The 19,421-nt window shown below is 44.3% G+C and overlaps 1 protein-coding gene across 2 annotated transcripts; it reads left to right on the top strand.

The window, feature by feature from the left end:
* Positions 1 to 4,585: 4,585 nt before the first annotated feature.
* Positions 4,586 to 18,548, top strand: SLC20A1 (solute carrier family 20 member 1). Of its 2 annotated transcripts, XM_074285825.1 has the most exons (11): positions 4,586 to 4,789; positions 5,169 to 5,710; positions 5,871 to 6,011; positions 6,107 to 6,192; positions 11,571 to 11,667; positions 13,178 to 13,297; positions 14,515 to 14,781; positions 15,010 to 15,568; positions 15,672 to 15,857; positions 16,537 to 16,621; positions 17,430 to 18,548. In XM_074285825.1, exons 2-11 carry the CDS (start codon positions 5,368 to 5,370, stop codon positions 17,589 to 17,591), a joined length of 2,046 nt encoding a protein of 681 aa, XP_074141926.1. In that variant the 5' UTR covers positions 4,586 to 4,789; positions 5,169 to 5,367; the 3' UTR covers positions 17,592 to 18,548. The 2 variants fall into 2 exon arrangements, with proteins under 2 accessions (XP_074141926.1, XP_074141927.1); XM_074285826.1 differs by lacking the exon at positions 5,871 to 6,011 and having other exon boundaries at positions 4,608 to 4,789.
* The last annotated feature ends 873 nt before the right edge of the window (positions 18,549 to 19,421 follow it).

Genomic DNA, 19,421 nt, shown 5'->3' with positions numbered 1-19,421 from the left:
CCACTGTGATGTGATTTATGGTGTCGGGTTTGGTACCAAATGATGTCATGCACCAAAAGTTGGGGTCGGGTTATGTGAAGAATTCACAATGGCCATTCTCTTTGGCAAAAGGTAGATTTCTTTAGGGGAATAGGTTACAGACAAAATTAAGGGATACAATAGATACTGGGAATGGTAAATATGAAATAGAGTTGGAGAGCATATGAAAGACAAGTTCCTCAGTGGAGCTCACAATTACAAAGTAGAAATGAAGTACCCCATGAGGTTGGGACATAACCCCAGCTGGCAGGTCAAATCCCTGCAAGGAGGAAACAGGGGGTCAAGAAGTATAGTGGAGTTTGGGGAGATCACTTGGGAAGGGGAAGGGGAAAGACACAAGAAAGAATGCATGACACTGACCCAAAAGAAGATAGTAGCAAAGTCATGGGCCCTAAGATGTTTTATAGAGGAAATTTAGCATCAGGGTCTTGATATAACTTGGATTTCTGAATGGACTACCTTTAGAAGGAGAGACCAAGGAATTAAACTGATCTCTATTATCAGAACCCGGAACCATCTTCCTGCTTGCCTAAAGGGATTAATTATCAGTTCTTCTAATCACACATAATATGGAAGACCTCCTCACAATGGACAAACCAGGAATAATCAAGAAAGAAGAACTGAGGTGACCTCAGATTTCATATAGTCCAATCCCATCATTTTACAGATGAAGTTAGGTTAACATCTAGGTGAAGTGACTTGCCTAAGACCAGGCAGTAACAGTGGCAGGATTAGGATTCAAACTTAGGTCCCACTAGTCCAAATTCATAATCCCATGCTGACTTCACGGCTGGTGCTCAGGAAATGTCTGTTCTGTTGAATGATAGCTAAAGAACACCATATATGCTAATATGACAGTAACAGCTTACATTATTTTAGAGTATTTTACAGTTATAAGGAAACAGTATAATGGATGGAGGGCAGGTTTTAGATCTAAATTTTAGATCTAGGTTTAAGTTCTGCCTTGGAAGCTTTTATGTGTCCTCACTTAAGCTCTTGGAGGGCAGGAATAGTATTTATATTTTGCTGGTATGTTATCTGTATTTCCAGCACATAGTAGGCTCTATCAGTAAAATGCTGACTTAGTTGTATGATCAGGTAACACATTAAGATTTGAGGTTTTCTAACTTGTGATCACTGCATTGATAGGAATCCCAAGTTCCCTATAGCAAACAAATCATGTCTGGAATATATGTGTGTGTGTATATATATATATATATATATATAGATATATATATATATACACACACTCATATTTCATTCATATTTCATACAGAACTTTGGGAAGGGTTTTGAGGAAACAAAATGAAGTGATGTTGGAGAGGTAGTGAAAAAAACTAAGACTCAGAAGTACCATTTCTCAGCTTTGCAGAACTTGGGATTATTTTTATGAAACTTTCATCATCTACAAAAACAGGAGATAAGGCAGGTGGAAGTGATAAGATTTAGATTTAGGGAACCAAAATGATATTAGGATTTCTGGTGGTCAGGGAGTTAAATGATAAAGTCTAGTGGTAGGTTCGAGGTTCAGAGAACCAAATGGAGAGGTTTGGCTCCCCTGCAACCCCTTGATTGGTGCAAGGGTAGTTTTGGGGACTCCCTTCTGGCGGTACAGAGATTCTCTGTAAAGGAATTTACAGACCCGAAAACCAAATTGATAAAAGAGGTTTTTATGGGGATTAGAAGTAAGGTTAGAAATCCTGCCAGAGAGGTATAAAGTCTGGTTAGAGAAATAGGTGAAGGTAAAGAGAGAATAACACTTGAAAAGAATATTCCAGTGGGCAGAGGCCCTTGGCATCGCAAGCATGGGATAGCTGGCATGTTTGGAACCTCTGCAAAGAGAGGATTTTAGTTTGGCTCTTTTATATTGAGTGTCTTAGTGGGGGCTGGGAGAGCCCAAGTTGGTCAGACTCAGTGGAGGCTGTGAGAACCCGGAAATCTCCTATTGGAATTCAAAGGGATGCTTTTTTGACCAAGATTTGTAATTGAATCAAAGGCTCTGGCATCCTGGACTAGGGAGGATATGCCTCAACCAGGAGGGGCTGAGAATCTGAAAGGGATCACCGAGCAATAGGAAATAGTTTCTTAAAGGGACCACAACTGGCTTCAGAAGTACGTTGCAAAGTTGAAGTTTTATGAAAAACTAAGGTTGGTTATAATGTTAAAGATGGTCATCGGTAGAGCGGGGATGGGGTAAAAAGGTGACTTTATTAAGATTTTTCCATGGCATGTCCAATACCTTGGCATAGGTCACGTCAAGAGAAGAAAATTAAGGTATTGCAGAGGGAAATGATTTATCCAAAGCCTCACTGACTTGGGTAGGAAGAGCACATAGTGTCATGGGAAGAACTATTGAGTTGGGAAGGTTCTAGGTTTGATCCCTGGTTCTGAGATTTAGTAGCTGTGTGACTGTTAGTCTTGGAGGCGGTTAATGTTTGGGTCTAAAGCCAGAAAGACAAGTTCCAATGTGACTCAGACACTCAGTAGCTGTTTGTTCCTGGGCAGGTCATTTTATCCGCTTGCCTCAGTTTCCTCATTTGTAAAATGGGAATACAATAGCATCCCTCTTGCAGGAATATTGTGAGGATCAAATGAAATCAATGTAAAAAGTTTAACATAGCGCTTGGCACCCAGGATGTTCTATACCGATGCTTATTCCTTTTCATTAACTAATTTTTCTTCTCTGACCGAGTTGCATTGCACAGTATCAAAACGCACCCATTTTCGTCATTCTTTCTGCAGTACAGTCTCCTCACTGCCGAATCACAGGATCGGCCCCAGACTCAGGGAGCCAGGTTTTATCAGTAGCTTAAAGTTTTAAGCGATGTGTACACAAAGAAAACAAAACCTCTCCCCCCCACCCCACAAAGCCTTCAAAGACTTCTCATTTTAATTGGGGAAGAAGTGCAAAAATAAAACAAAACAAACAAACAAACAAAAAACCTATATATTAACCACTAGACTGGGAAGCCAGAAAAGCCCCGAGGGTAGGGGCCGAGAAGAGTGCTTTGAAGGACGCTAAAGAGAGAGGAGGTGAAGCATCGGGGGCTGCCGGAACAAAGTCTTGGGGTCGGGAGAGTCCGGGGGCGAGCAGTTACCAGACAGTCATTTTGTATTTCCCCCCCTTTGTTTCGTCCGTGGCGGCGGCCAAAGAATACGCTCGCAGTGGCCAGCCCAAGTTCTGGGTGAACTCCTCGGTCTGCACCCAGACCAGTCCACAAAAGGCCGATATAGATCTACTTCCTGGACCGAATTCAAAGGTAGCGCTCCGGCCACCTCCACTACACAGATTAGGCAACCGGATGGAGGGGAGGAAATCGCCCCCGGGCCCCGGAGCTGTCAGTTTCTCACGGCTCTCCACCGCTTCCTCCCGGCCCTGCCAAGCGGCCTCGGGGGTGCGAGGACCCCCCACCCACCCCCTCGCAGTGTCCCGGGACTCGCAGTAACCGAGCCTCGCCGTCCGAGTCCCTTTTTTATGGGGGGAGGTCCCTACGTCTAGTGGACAAAGATCCCCTTGCTCTCTTCTTACGGGGAGGGGCAGAGGGCGGTGTCCGTGCCCCTCCTGGGTAAGGGATCTCCCGCCCCGGACTCCCAGCCTCGGCGAGCCCCGTATCCGAGCCTGCCTAGAGGGGATACTATTCCCGCCCTGCTTTTCTACTTGGGGGAATCCTTGGCTCCCTCGTGGATAAGGGACCTCACCCGCCTCCCGCTTTTCTCTAGAGGGGCAATGCCTCTCGCGGAAACGACCCCCCTGGCCCCGTTTTTACAGGGAGGGGGAGTGTCAGTGCCGCTACAGGATAGGATCCCAGCCACCTTTTTCTACATGAGGGGGGGATCAGTGCCCTTTGTGGATAAGGGACTTCACCCGCATCTCCTTTTCTCCGGGGGGGGGCGCAATGTCCCTGGTGGATAAAGAACATCGCCGGCGTTCCCTTTCCTCTGAGGGGAAGGGACCTTGCCCGCGTGCCCTTTTTTCTCCTGGGGGCAACGCCCCTCACGGATAAGGGACCGTCACCTTTATTTCCAGGGGGCAATGCTCTCGCGGGTGAGGGACCTTACCCGCGTCCCCCTTTCTCTGAAGGAATGCCCCTCCGGCATAAGGGCGGGCGGGTCAGAGAAGCCGGGTGGCCCGAGGGCCAGGCCCAGACTCCTGGGACCGAAAACACCGGCCTGGAGAGGAGGCCGGACATCCGGGCAGAAGAGGGAAGCGCTGTCCGGGGGACTGCAGCGCGGAATCTTAGCCAGGCCAGATGAAGGCCGGGAGGAGAGAGGGGGGTTGGAATTCCGCCGGGAATACTCAAAACGGGAACACCGATCGAGAAAGGTGATTCATCGGCCTCACGTGGGAAACACCGGGACCTGGAGGGGGCGGGGGAATCCTTCTCAGCCGGGGCGAGGGCCTCCGCTTCCAGCCCACCAATCGGGAGGCTCGAATAGATCACGTGGCCCAGAACGCTCCTTAGCGGGGAGGCGCGGGGGCCCCCTGCGGGAGGAGGCCGGGGCGGGGCGCGCAGGGTCACGTGGGGGCGCCGGGCCGGTTATAAGAAGGGCCGCCGGCGGCGTGCGCCGGCTAGGTGATGGCTGACTGGGCGCCGCGTGTGGTTTTCGAGTAGTCGCTGCAGGGCGCCACCGCTAGTTCCTGGCTCGGCCTGGACTCTCTGAACCGGCGGCTTTACGTCTTTTCGCTTTGTGCCGGGGTTTCTGACCAGAACCGTCCTCCCGCCGCCGCCGTTGCTGCCGGTTCTCCTTGGTGAGTAGCGGGATCGGGGAGAGTGTCTTGTCTCGAGCTGAGCCCGGCTCTCCGACGTTGCCCATCCCCCCCCCCGGGAGTTTTTGGCGGCCCCCTCCTCCTCCGCCTCAGGCAGAGCGCGCGGGAACCTAGGCTTCCTGGCCGGTCCGCGCGCTCTTTCTCTGCTTCTCTTTCTCTGCTTCTCGCGCTCTCCTGCCCCTCCCTCTTCCCGCCCCCTCCCCCCGCGCGCGCGCGTTTCGCACAACGGTCTCGAGAGAGGCGCGCGCGGGTCTCCCCTCCCCCTCCAGAGCCGCGCGCTTCCCGGCGCCGCCACGTGCCCGCGCCCCCGCCCGGGGCCCCTCGGAGCGGGCACAGTGCTATGGTGGGTTTTCCCCCGCAGGATGCCCTTGATCTCCGCCATGGCGTCGTGTCCCCGCCTCGGAACTCCCCGGAGTCCTCGAAGCCGGCAGCAGCCCGCAATGTCCCCGTGCCGCGTATAGCGATAGCCCCGCGACGTGGGCCCGTGACTCTTTAGTCGTATGTGATTAGTCTTTCTGGTCCCTCCGGACACTTAGCCGCCGCCCCCCCCATCAGGCGCCATGGCCGCCGCCACCCTGAGCCCCCTGATGACGCTGGTCACGACCGCCGCCCCCGCGCCCCTCTCGGACTATCTGTGGATGCTCGTGCTGGGCTTCGTCATCGCCTTTGTCCTCGCCTTCTCCGTGGGCGCCAACGACGTGGCCAACTCCTTCGGCACGGCCGTGGGCTCGGGGGTCGTGACCCTGCGCCAGGCCTGCGTGCTGGCCAGCGTCTTTGAGACTGTGGGCTCGGTGCTGCTGGGGGCCAAGGTGAGCGAGACCATCCGCAAGGGCCTCATCGACGTGGACATGTACAACTCGACGCAGGAGCTGCTCATGGCTGGCTCTGTCAGTGCCATGTTCGGTGAGCGCGGGGCGGGGAAGGGGCCGGGGAGCCCGGGGGCAGGGGGACCAGGAGGGTGGGGTCCCAGTGCTTTGGGGCAACCCCCACCCGAAGGGCCAGGGTCCTCTCTTCCATTGCCCTGGGGGGCCCAAAAGGGCTGACAACCCCCCCTCTGTTTCAGGGTCTGCCGTGTGGCAGCTAGTGGCTTCATTTTTGAAGCTCCCCATTTCTGGGACCCACTGTATTGTTGGAGCGACTATTGGCTTCTCCCTGGTGGCCACGGGGCAGCAAGGGGTCAACTGGTCTGCACTGCTGAAAATTGGTAGGTGCCGGGCAGGCGTGAGGTGTGGGCTGCCTGCGGTTCCGGAGGGGGCTGGGGGCCGCGGCTCATCCGTGCCTGCTGTGCTCTCTCCCCAGTGATGTCCTGGTTCATCTCCCCACTTCTTTCTGGCACCATGTCTGCAATTCTGTTCTTCCTGGTTCGATCCTTCATCCTCCGAAAGGCAAGTAGCCTCGTTTAGAAGCGCAGCAGCTAAACCCGTTCTTCCTCCATGTGGGCTTTCATCTGGGGCAGGGGCGGCGGGAGCTTGTGATTTCTGAGTGAGGCAGAAACCGGGTTAGAAATCGAGAGCCAGGGTCCCAAAAACATCGAATTCAATTCAAAAGGCGGAACTGCCCTTTCCAGGATGATTTGTTTGGCCACAGGCACATGACTTATTTTCATAATTTACTGGTTGATTATATCCAGAATATCATAGAATAGATGATCGATCTAATCCAACTTTGACAAGGAAGGAAACTGAGGCAGAAAAGGGCCGGGTCATTACCCGAGACCCAGCATGTTGGGTGGAGGGATGGGGAGGATCTAAACTCCCCAGTCTATGGCTGTGGGGTTTTTGTTTGTTTTACTTTATCACACAGCTCCCCTTGTCCCCCCACCCCTCTTTCTAAGATTGAGATTTGTTCAATCTCAAACCCAGTTTCCAGTGGAGTTAAGTTTCCCTTGGGTTTGATTATAAATTCTGTTGCTGTTAAATCAGACCCAAATAAGCAGAGGCAGTCGGGGATTGTGGTTGGCCCCGGTCTGCAGTTACATTTCCTTGAACAATGTTATCTTCTCTGAGTATTTTGTGCTCTGGAGTGAGGTCCTGAATCAGAAATTAGAGAGGAGGAAAATAAAATCTATTAGGTCATCTAGTCCCTCAGGAAGCAGTGCTGTCAATTCTGTTTGTCTGGCATAAAAGTAGCTGTAGGGAAAGGTCTTGTGCCACTTTCCTGTGGAAACTTTGTAACTAGTAAAAGTGATTATTGTCACTCAGTTTCCCTTATGAACCTTGACTGTCCTAAGTATTAGGCTACTGGTTACAAACAACTAGGGTAACTTAGCAACTGAAAACTAGCACATGCTGATTCAGACTGGCAGCCAGCTTCGCTTTTCCTGGTTCGCGAAATGTTGCATGGAATCCTAGTGTTCGTCCATAGGTAGAGTAAAAAGGGATCTGGGAAACTGTGTCAAATGTTTAAATTTTTCACAAAAAACACTGAATTTTCGCATCTGCTCCCACAATTCTTCAATCTACTTTATTTAGAAGGTATGCTGGAGGTTGTCCATTTGAGTTCTCTATCTAAATATATGGATAGATCCCATCTATTCCATAGATAAAAGCCTCTCATAATTTTTATCTTACTGTCAAATCAAAACGGTATGATCTTGTAGTCAGAATCTATGTCTGAGTAAATTAGTGTTTTAGCCTTGAGATGAGGCCTGTAGTTACTTCTCAAAGTAGTCTTATTTTAGATTTCATTGGCTAAAAATTCTAATGATTTTGGTTGGTTTTTGATGCTAAGATAATCTGAGTTAGGTTATCTGTTAATTGGAAATTTGAAATTAGTCATTTTTCATTCTCTAGATCCTTTTCAAAATACTTTAAAAGTGGGAGGCTCTGAATTAAAGATTAATTCTATGCATTTGGAGACATGAATACAGGGAAGTAGCTCTTTACTTCATAGGATTGTAGGAATCTTTGTAGAATTACCATTCTGTCCTCGGTCTTGGTGTGGTAGCTGAGACAATGGGAAACTTCCTCACCACTATTACAGTGAGGCTTCAGAGTGTGATTCAGGGATCCGATTTTCCCCTTCTCAAACAACAGTCCACATAAGTTAGTCATAGGAACTGGGGTGTTTTGAGTGTCAGGCTATTTCTAGAGATGAGTATATTTAAAATATGACTCCAAATGATTAATGAAATAATAAATAGCCCAGGTGGGGAGTGGGTGAGAGAGAGCAGTGATAGCATTTTCTGTGAATGATTTGGGAAAATGTAACTTTGTACATATTTTGTAGCTAATCTGAGGGATGACTCTTCTCTCTGGATAATATCTGATGACTTAAAGTTGAAACAGTCTCAGATGAATTGGGAGCTTTTGGTAGATATGAATTCTACCTTTTTTTGTTTTTGGCTTTGGCTTCCCCAGGCTTAGAGGAATAAAGTTTGCTTATGCTTTTTGGGCATCAGAGTACCCATGTATTGGACTCCTAAGGTATCCGGTTTTTTTTTGCTTTGGGAGCACAGATTTCTGTTCATCTGACTAGTTTCAGAACCTGTTTGGATGTTGTGTAGTTCCCATCAGACAGACGGCTTAAGTAGTTTGCAGGTTGTTTTCTGTTTGGTAAGAGGCTTAGATTTAACTGAAGCTTCAGTAAACATTTGAGAGCCTGCTATTTGTTGAGTAATGTGTTAAGCAGCTAGAAACATGCTTCAGTAGTAGTTCAAGGGCAGGTGGGTTAGAAAAACTTTTTTTTTTTTCTTTTGTTAAAACATTGTGTCTTTTTCTTTGGAATCTTTCTCCCTGGAATAATCGGTGAGTGACAAGAATACATGTTGTGTAAAAATGCTTCATTTTAACATTTCTCTTCCAATGATATGCATGGATGGTAGGCACACCCAAGAGCTGGGTTCTTGGCCATTTTGTGTTATGGACTCCTGGCAGTCTGAAATCTAGCAACTTCTCTCAGAAGATAATTTTAATGTGCAAAATGAGATAGAAAGGACTACAAAGGAAACTGATTAAATTGTCATTTTTTTCCCCTTCACCCAGGCAGTGGGAGTGGGGGTGTGTAGTGCAATTTTCACAATAGCTTTCTTACATAGTGGTATGGTGATACTTTTCCAGATGTTATAGCAAGAAAGTCAGTTCTCACCTCTAAGAGCCCACATTTAGAAGGCATAACAAACATTGGACATACTTTAATCTGTAAAGACAGTACCAGTGAATGTTAGTTTTCTTCAGTTCGTTTAGGAGTTGGGGGATCTTTGACAAAGGTACCTGTTTGGATGATTGAAAAATTGGGTTAGATGTTAGGGGAGATTTCCATCTTGTCTAGATATGCCAAGGCTTCTACATGCCTGCTGGCAACGTCACTCCCTCACAGATATTACATAGTCTGGGAAGATTGAGGGATGAAAAGAAAACCTTTTCGTACTTCACTACCTTATGAGTAAGAGGAGAAACACTATTCAGGCCTTGACTTGATTATGGAGCTGGTAAACTACAGAAGTCATTCATTTTTCCTTTCTGCTGATTTAACATTATCTGCTCATTTCTTTACAAACCTTTTCAGAAAGGAGAGGGATGTAAAACTCTAGATATTGAAATAGAAAGTAAGCTTGTGTTCAGGGTTAAGTTAGGAATTCTCTTCATAGTATGTCATTCATGCTAGTACAGGAAAATAGTATTAATTATTTCATGGAGTAGGAAAGAGACCTAGGTTCCCTGACCGAGTCTAGAGTTTGTTACAGCCACGGGACAGGCTCAGGTAGTTTGCTTTTGTGCCAGCTCTGTTAGGGGCAACATTAGTGCAGATGAATTAGCTGGTAGGACATGCTAGCCTGAGACAGTTCATTTTTATTGATGTTTGGTGACGCTGCTGCCCAGAAAAATCTCCCTCTGAGTGACTTCTTGGGGTTATTGGCCTTCTCGTGCTGATCTTCATAGATAGAGAGGTAGATATAGATATAGACATATGTACATGTAAAACAGCTATTTTGCATTGTTCTACTGCAGTATAGCATGTGGATCTCAAAGTATACGCAGTATTTAATAATGAAGAATGAAATAGGGATTGGAAATTGCTTCTGTGTGAAACAAAATGATGTTTTTATTTATAACCCCATTTGCTGAATTTCACATTGTTTCCTGTTGTCTGAAGAGGTCTTTCCACTAGGTGGTCCCCTAGGGTCTTCCCAGCTTTTGAGTTAACTGCCTAAAATCCCTCTTTTCTGGTTGTCCTAAATCTAGCCTATAATATTCCGACAAATAACCTGGAAAAAAACTGGGGAAGGCTCTGATTTTTCTCTATAATTGTGCCCTATTAGCTGCATTTCCATATAAACTCTAAATTTTTTCTGAATATTTGCATACCTTAATCCTCTGAAGAGGAAATGAGAAATTTGTTTCAGTCAAATCTACTTCCCTAGCGCCATCTTTCCGCAGAGGTGGCATGGAGCTGACTGTAGTCTTATGTTGTTAGACATTACATCGAAAACCCAGCTCAGATATAAAGGAATTAAAAAGCCAAGGAAGGTGTGCATAAAATTAGCATTTGGAATACTTTTTACTAATAGAATTTATGCTGTAAATTAGTTGGTTATATTTCCAGGTAGCAACTTTTGAATTTTATCCAATGTGAAACTCGCCTAGTAAAAATCAATAAAAAACATCAGTGTTAGAACAGTGGACAATTCTTTGATATATGGTCCATTCCATGCTTCTGGCAGATACAGAATGAAAAGGAACCAAAGACAAAACTCATTTGAAGGACTTTGGACTTATCAATCTCTTTTAATTATCATTAACAATATTTTTAGCTGCTTCTACTAGGGATATTTAGATGTGCAAAAGGATTGTTGCCATTCTTGGCAGATGGAATTTCTAACCTGAAATTCTGAGGTTCTATATTCAAGATAATGTTTTAAAGTATCTTATTACCATCAAAAGGTCACATGTTTTGTGTTCTAGTGGCATGAATTTTGACTGTTAGTGTTTTAATTCTTGAGCTAGTTGGTTTTGTTGTTGTTGTTGTTGTTGTTTTTTAACCATTAATAAAGTATCAAATTAAGGTCCCCATTCTGATTCTTATGTGATAGTTACTATAGATAATTTAACATAATCTTATTGTATGATGTATATGTATATTAAGTCATTTGGGGAAGAAACAACAGGTAGCAAAAAATGAAAATGACATATCTGCTTTTTCTTATTTCAAAATCAAATTTCTGAATTTACCTTTTTTAATAGTCCTTCATCTTGATTCCTGACTCAGCGCTATTCAGGCTGGGGGAAATAGTTTTGTGGAAATCAAGAGAACATTAGATAATAATCACTGAGTACATCATACTTCTACCTCACTTAGCAAATCTTTTATATGGCCCAGAATTAATATTAGTTGAAAACGAATGTCTCCAGGCTTACGCAGCTACTAAAGACATGAAAAGAATCTGCTTGATGGGGGTAGAATAGAGTTAGTCTACAGTCTTTCTTTAACAATTTTAGTATATGCCATGTTAGAATTATTGCTAGGTCATTTGTGTGGCAAGTAGAAGCAGAAAAAGTAACTGCTAATTCCAAGTTCTGCCCTACTTTTCATCTTTTATGTGTGGGAATAGGAAGTGGAAATTGATATCCAGACTGCCCTTTAGTCTTGTAATTTGGTCAGGTCATTGAAAGAGAAGGTTAAGTGGATTTCTCATAGACATAGTTAAGCCAGAGGAAGACTTGAACCTGGGTCTTTTTTCTTTCCACAAAATAGTTCAGGATGAACAGCTTGTAAGTAGGCTTTGACTTTGTTGAGCTATTTAACCTTAAAATTTGTCTTTCAGAGTGATCCAGTTCCTAATGGCTTACGGGCCCTGCCAGTTTTCTATGCCTGCACAATTGGAATTAACCTCTTCTCCATCATGTACACTGGAGCCCCCTGTAAGTTCAGATGAAAATATTTAAATGTGAAATTTGAACTTGGTTACAAACCTTGCATTAAATGCCCAATTTACCCCTTTTTGCTTTACAGGACTGAAATCTCCTAGAAGGTGGCTGGCCTGTGCCCATTACAGAAGGCTGCAGGCTAGTGTACGCTGAGTTAACCTAGATAGTTTCCCAACCAGAGACCTGCTCAGATTCTAAATCACTCCAGACCTTTCCTCTTTAGTCTTCACAGGAACCACCGATAATATGGTCTTCTCCCTCCCTTTCTCCTCCTACCTATACTAAAAAGTACTGGAATTAATCAGGATCCTGGCTGCTTACTGAAGAATCCTTAGCCTTATTCAACCTTGGATAATCAGTCTTAAGACTTGAGGTGTTGGATTTTCTCATTTCGGCCTCAAGTGGAATTCAGTTACCTTGATTCCGTTCCCTAAATTTTAAATCACTCCCTTGAATCTACTTGACTAAGAAGAGTTGGGAATCTTTGACAGCTGGTGTGAGTGCACTTGGAAGAGGAATTCATGCAGCAGAGAGAAAAACTATTGTGAGACTGCAAAGATTATGGAATGTTGGCTATTTTGTTTTGGCTGAGGCAGAGGATGAAGCTGGAATGTCTAACTTAGCCTCCCATGAAACATACTAAGGGGCTCGTATTGGGTTAACTGTTTCATAGTCAGATAGGAAGGGGTGGGGTATGTTTATAAATCATTTTTGCTTAATTCATGGATCTACTTAAAAGATTTTAAAGTAACTGTGAGAACCATGTACATGTTTTAAAGTGATTTCTTCAAATCACTACATGAATTTTTTTTTAAATTTTTTTTTTTTTGGAGATAGGAAGGGGGAGAATCTTTTTCATGAATTGGCATTAGTCACAAATTTTGGCAATACTGGTGTTACTGTGCATCTCAGTTAAAAAAAAAGTTTTTAAGTAGCAAAGACAGCAGAGACAGAATTAAGACTAGTAGAACTAAGTGGAGATAGTCCCAGTTTAACCACTTATTTTCTAGATGAAGACCAAGATGGAGATATATAACATATAAGGTTTTGGGGACTTTGGCCCAAAAAAACAGGAAAACTAAGTCACAAGAAAATAAGTAATTTGATGGACCATCATTTTTTGTATTCCTTTAAAAAAAAAATCTTAGAAAATTGGGATTAACCTAACAGTTAGTAGATTTTAGATGATGAGGAAAGAGATAGAAGGGAAATGGGAACTGTAAGATCATGACCCGTAGGTCATTTTGATCTGAGTATTGCCAGCACAGTCTATCCCTTCTCTACTGGATCCAGGTCATCCAAATTCTTACAATCTTGAAGTCTGTTCTGAAGAGGAAAAAGAAGAATCAGCTTCAGTTTGTCAGGGTTTTCTGTAGGCTTTTAAGACTTGAATTGTCTTTGTTCCAGAGGTCAGTTCACTCTTATCACAGATTCACTCTGAGTGGCCGGTATTGCAGGGGGCTGTTGCCCTGGGGTTTTCAAGATCCCTTATTTTATCTCCTAGTGCTGGGCTTTGACAAACTTCCTCTGTGGGGTACCATCCTCATCTCGGTGGGATGTGCTGTTTTCTGTGCCCTTATCGTCTGGTTCCTTGTCTGTCCCAGGATGAAGAGAAAAATTGAACGTAAGTAATCTGACATGAAGTGAAAAATGTAGCTCTTTGGACTTGTTAAATTTTAAAACTTTGAGATCCTGTAGGACTTGATGTTCCTTTGTGTTTTGGAGAGCGTTACGTCATTGTTTCACAACGATTGGAAAATTCTGAATAGTTCATAGGAAATTCTTGAGTGGCTTAAGAAGATACCCAATTTCTGAAGGGTTAGGGTGGGAAAGAGAAACAAGTTCTTCCTTATGAATAAGAGTTAATAGATAGAGAGGCTGAAAGGGAGCCCTGGGAGAAGGCTAGGTCATTTGTTGTGGCAAGTGGAATCCTCTTTTGGCAGTTGGAGCCTTTTAGTGCAAACTAAATAACTAAGCATCTTATGATACCCTTGAAGTGACAACTTACCCTTGAAGATACCCACAAGCCCAAATCTAGATTGGTGGTACTTGTCTTTAGAGCATGAATTTTATGTGGTGTATGAAGATCTCCATTGTCTTGTTTTGGGGAGGGTGGTATGATTTTAAACAGTTCTACTCAGTACTTAGTTATATGACAAGCCTCTTATAAGTTGTTAGTAGTTTTGAGGTCCTTGGGGTTCTTTCCCAAGTGATTGAGGTTTTTCCTTTCTTAATCTCTGACAGAAAATTCGTGCTGTTGGGCTTTAGAGCAGTTTATTCCTCTCCAGAAAATACATGACGCAGACTGCAGCAGTGTGAGCACTGCGTCACTCCCTTCTGCAGACCTGAAGAAGCCCAGGGGGAGGGCAGGCTCAGCTCAGCTCATCTCAGGTTTGGCTGACTAAGCCAGGCCTGATGTGTCCCAGCCTGAGGAGCAGCATCTTAGAATTTTGCCTAGTCTTAAAGCCAGGTTTTGTTTTTAGGTTAAAAACCTAACAATTGTAGCTGAAAGAGGTTTCGGCTTTAAACCACATGAATGTTCAGGGACTTAAGAAAGTAGTTGTAATCATGGTATCTGAATGAGAATAGAAGCTTGAAGCCTTCTTGTTCAGCTTCTTCATTTCAAAAATAAAACTAACTGAATTGAATAGAATAATTAATTGGTCCCCTGTATTAGCTCCTGAGATTGTTTTTGTTGGAATACAGCTAGTGGTTGGTAGTTCACTTTCTTTAGCTCACATATATACACACATATGATCTAACTTCTGAATTTATTTCAGAAAAGCAATTTTAGATCATAGGAAAGGTTGATGTACTTTAAAATGCCTTTTCTTGCTATAGGAGAAATCAAATCAAGTCCTTCTGAGAGTCCTTTAATGGAGAAAAAGAGTAGCTTAAAAGAAGATCATGACGAAGCCAAGCTGTCCCTTGGTGATTCTGAAAACAGGAACCCTGTTTCTGATATGGGAGCTGCTACTGTGCCACTGCGAGCTGCAGTGGAGGAGAGAACTGTCTCATTCAAGCTGGGAGATCTGGAGGAAGCCCCAGAGCGAGAGAGGCTGCCTAATGTAGATATGAAAGAAACGAATATTGACAGTGCAACGAATGGTTAGTTTTGTGGTCTCAAAAGCAATTGACTGGGATTTTTTTTGTTGTTGTTGTTATGTTTTTTAGAAAGGGGGGAATTAGTAGGGTTAGATATTTTTCTAGGTTCTATAAGCTTTTACAAGTTTAAAAGGGGGAGGGGATGGCAATAGAGACATTTCATGTGTACACACATACACACACATATATATATATATATATATATATATAAATTCCTTCTATCCTGCTTAGGCACAGTGCAGTTGCCCAATGGAAACCTAGTCCAATTCAATCAAACAGTCAGCAACCAGATGAATTCCAGTGGCCACTATCAGTATCACACTGTGCATAAAGATTCTGGCTTATACAAAGAGTTACTTCACAAGCTGCACCTTGCCAAGGTGGGAGACTGCATGGGGGACTCAAGTGACAAACCCCTCAGGCGTAACAACAGCTATACATCCTACACCATGGCCATCTGCGGCATGCCTTTGGATTCATTCCGTGCCAAAGAAGGAGAGCCGAAAGGGGAAGAAATGGAAAAGCTGACCGGACCTGTCTCTGACTCCAAGAAGAGGGTCCGTATGGATAGCTATACCAGCTACTGCAATGCTGTTTCTGACATCCACTCGGTGTCTGACGTGGATGTGAGCATGCAGGCTGAGCGGGGCCTTGGGGACAGGAAGGGTAGTGGGGATTCTCTCGAAGAGTGGCGGGACCAGGACAAGCCAGAGATCTCCCTGCTCTTCCAGTTCTTGCAGATCCTCACGGCCTGCTTTGGCTCTTTTGCCCATGGTGGCAACGATGTAAGGTCAGTTGGCTTGTTAGTCTACCTAGCATAAAGATGTGTGTAAGCAGCAAAGAGAAGATTGGCCTTTGCAATCCTGACATGTTTTTCTCTGTTTATCTTCCAGCAATGCCATTGGACCTCTGGTCGCTCTGTATTTGGTCTATGAAACTGGAGATGTTGCTTCAAAAGTAGCAACCCCAATTTGGCTCCTATTGTATGGTGGTGTTGGTATATGTATTGGTCTCTGGGTCTGGGGAAGGAGAGTTATTCAGACCATGGGAAAGGATCTCACACCAATCACACCCTCTAGGTAAGAAACAAATGGGTGGTTATAAGACCAAAGATAACCCCTAGAGAGTTGAATTTGTATAGAGTTTTATTACTTTATCATTTTATTGTTTTATAGTAGCAAAACCATAAGCCTATCTTTATGGTTAAATTTCTAGTATGTGATCTCTAACAATTGTTCTCTTAGAATGATCTTAAGTGAGTAAGTGGCTCAGGTGGCTAAGAAACTATCTTGTGAATACACCAAGACCTGAGACCTGGTAGACGTGCCAAGAGTACATTTTACAAAATTTTACAAAAGTACAAGAGTACTTTTAGTTTGGACGGCTGTGTGTCCGGTTTCATTTGTTCTTACCTGGGAGCTAGAACAGAGTCCTTTGCCAGACATTTTGAAAAGCAGCTGAGTTTGTGGTAGCATCTACCTCCTAGTAGAATTTAAAACACTCTTTAGACACGTAGTGGAATAAAAGGCTCTCCTGTTGAAGGAGAGCATTGAGGTCATTGCTCTATGCTAGTTTTTATTGGCAAATTTGAATTGTAACAAAGGAAGCCTGCTTTGCTTGTGGAGGCCTACCTTGTTATCTGATAGGGCCTTTTTTCTGTCCAGAGCAGGATAGTGTAAACTGGTAATTGGAGAGGAGATCTGGACCTGGGTCTGGGTTCTTAGGCTCTCTTGATAAACAATCATTTTGTGTCAACAGTGGCTTCAGTATTGAACTGGCATCAGCTCTCACCGTAGTAATTGCGTCAAATGTTGGCCTTCCCATCAGCACAACTCACTGTAAGGTACGTACCTGTGGTACGAGGTAACCTTTTGAGCTTAGTCTGAGTAATTAAAATGGACTCATCCACCTTATCATCAGATTCACTCGCAATTTAAACTTATGAAACAATCATTTGTAATCTGTCTTTGGGCGTAGTGGGTTGTGATAGGAGAGCAGGTCAAGACTTCTTGCTATGAGATCTCAATTGCAAATCAAAAGTATCCAAGTCATTGTAGGAAGAGCTCCTACTTGTCCATGTAGTATTTTAATATTTTGTAGAGCACTTAGCATAGCCTGTCTGAGAAGACCTGTGGTGGATACTGTTATCCACTTCCTTTGTGCAGATAAGGAAATCGAGGCACAGGGATTGGCTTGTCTCTGGAGTCAAGCAGGAGTCAGATTCCAGCTTCTGAGCTCCATGGTTTTCTTGGAGCAGTGGAGAAGATCAAATTGATCATCTTAAGAGGAAATAGTGCACAGCTCTGCCGACCCTATGTATCAGAGAGTGAATTAAAAGTCCAAGCCCACCTTGGGTCGTTTTGTTGTCCAACTTTTTCCCAGTACAAGGGATAAGCCAGTGGCAGTGGGCCTGGCCTCTGGGTCCTTGGTCCTAATGCAGGTGCTTGCCCTGCTCTATGGCAGTGCGCTCTATTTCTTGACTATGTTGTTTTGACTATTAAGAATCTTCTGGAACAAGAAGAGGGTCTCGGGGGCCATTTACTCTTTTAGTTTTTAGATAGGAAGGCTGAGGTGTCCTGGAACTTCAAATCAGTATCAATTATTGTGGAAATGAAACTCGTTAGGAGCTAAAGTTGTGGGCTGTTTTGCAGGTGGGCTCCGTTGTTTCTGTTGGCTGGCTTCGCTCCAAGAAAGCTGTGGACTGGAGACTCTTCCGAAACATCTTCATGGCCTGGTTTGTTACTGTACCAATTTCAGGAGTGATCAGTGCTGCTATTATGGCCCTTTTCAAATACGCCATTCTCAAAGTGTGAAGCCATTTGGGATCAAGTTCCTACCACTGCTTGGGACCATACTTACACATTCCTGCTCCCTGAAGAGTGATTAACAGTGTTGCAGAGGACTCCTCCAAAGAAGAAGTCTTTTTAAAATTTGGGGGGCAGTGGGAAGGAAGTGTCACTTGTGCTATACTTGCTTTTGTGCTAAATATGACTTGTCTCAAAATTAGCTATGTAAAATAGCCAGGTTTCCACTGATTCTCATTAAGGTCCCCTTTCCTTCTGGGCTGTGAATTACTGTACATATTTCTCTACTTTTATATCAGGCTTCAATTCCATTATGTTTTGATGTTGGTTGTCATTGATGATAATTCCTTGTCATTTTGAGGACCATTCAGAGCCAGCTGATGTATGTATCAAACAAAACAATAATATAATCTGCTCTGTTCGGCTCACCAGATGTGAACAGGGGTCTCCCTTAAAATATTTTTAAATGGAAAATTCTCCAAGGAAATTCTGCAGAATAGCAATTTGTATTCTGTACTAGTCCTAAGGTGGCGAGTTCCAGGGCATAGATGGAAGGAATGTTCATGAATTCGGGGGAAGTGAAGTGACTGACCTGCCTTTTGTCCTTCATTTAAAAGTTTCATTAACTTTGTTATTGCTGAAGGACAGGAGAGAGCCTTCACAATTCTCCCAAGTCAAACTTTGCATTTCTTGAACCTGTTCTGAGTACTTGATTGGTGTCAGAGTTGGGGAAACACTGAAAAAAGAGTTTTTCTGGTTTTGCGATGAGTGTATGTAATTATATATCCCTTTTCCAGCACCTACTGTCTCAAACCAATATCTCGTTAACCTCCTTGGTCTACCTGCAGTGTAAGATGGATGAATGGGGTTGAAAATGAATGACAAACCAGTTAAATGGGACATACTACAGCAGTCCATGCTCATCTGTCTACCTCTAAATAAAAATGCCTATGATTTTTCTAGAAAGTTGCTTCTGTTTGCCTAAATAACTGTTTCCGTTCATCGTGCTTGTTCCTCTCTCCCTGCGTTGCAATGTCCTTGGGTATGAACTCCCTCCTCATACTGAATATATGTGGATCTCATAAGCCAGCCCAGCACACCTCAGTCATGTACTGAGCAACAGCCAGGCTCAAGCCCTGGGCAGGGGTGGGGAATGAGTGGGCCCCTGGGAGCCCAAGGGAGGTTTCCATTACATGGAGGTCTCAGATTTGACTTGCAGACCAGTATCAGATTTGTGTTTGGTTTTGCTGTGGCTCTGAAAAATAGAGTGTGCAGTTTGAGTTACTTGTTGATTCTTCCCTCATCCTTTCTGGGGGAATCTTGAGCTGATAGGAGAAAGGCCGCTTCTACCTTCAGAGGGTTTTGGCAAATACAGCTTTTAAAGAAAAGTCAACAGGGGTCTTGGATGTCTCCTGTCTGTTGCCCTCTCCTGTCTTCCCCTCTTCCCCTATCTCTGTCTACTGTGTGTGCATGTCCATTTGGCTAGCCAGAGTGATGAAGCTCTGGGGGTTCAAATAATCCACTTGGAGTGTTACTGGGCCAACGAGGGCTCATCACTTGTCAAGAGTTAGTTTCTTGGCTGGTGGGAATTGAAGGCTTCCTTTTTCATTTGGGTCACCCCTGTCACTTCGGAGGTGACACAGCTGCTCACAACTACAAAGGACAAAGCTCAGGCTCACATAAACGGCTTTAGTGCACCTTTGAAATCTTAATGAGCTAACCACCTGGTTATAGTGAAAGCCGGTCTCCACTGATGCATTTGTTCAGGGAAGATGGACATGGCCCTGACTATTTTATCAGTTCTGCCCTGTTTGCGTTTGCCTTACTGGAAATCTTTCT

This window comes from Sminthopsis crassicaudata, chromosome 2 (genome assembly GCF_048593235.1).
Source record: "Sminthopsis crassicaudata isolate SCR6 chromosome 2, ASM4859323v1, whole genome shotgun sequence".
Lineage (NCBI taxonomy): Eukaryota > Metazoa > Chordata > Mammalia > Dasyuromorphia > Dasyuridae > Sminthopsis > Sminthopsis crassicaudata.
Note: the sequence above shows the minus strand (reverse complement) of the source record. Positions and strands in the feature narration are given on the sequence as shown.

Excerpts from the sequence above, each read along its gene's own strand:
- SLC20A1 (XM_074285825.1), top strand. The coding sequence starts at position 5,368 with ATGGCCGCCGCCACCCTGAGCCCCCTGATGACGCTGGTCACGACCGCC. Across the intron at positions 11,668-13,177 it reads CATGTACACTGGAGCCCCCT|TGCTGGGCTTTGACAAACTT; the intron begins GTAAGTTCAGAT and ends TTTATCTCCTAG. Across the intron at positions 16,622-17,429 it reads TCAGCACAACTCACTGTAAG|GTGGGCTCCGTTGTTTCTGT; the intron begins GTACGTACCTGT and ends GCTGTTTTGCAG.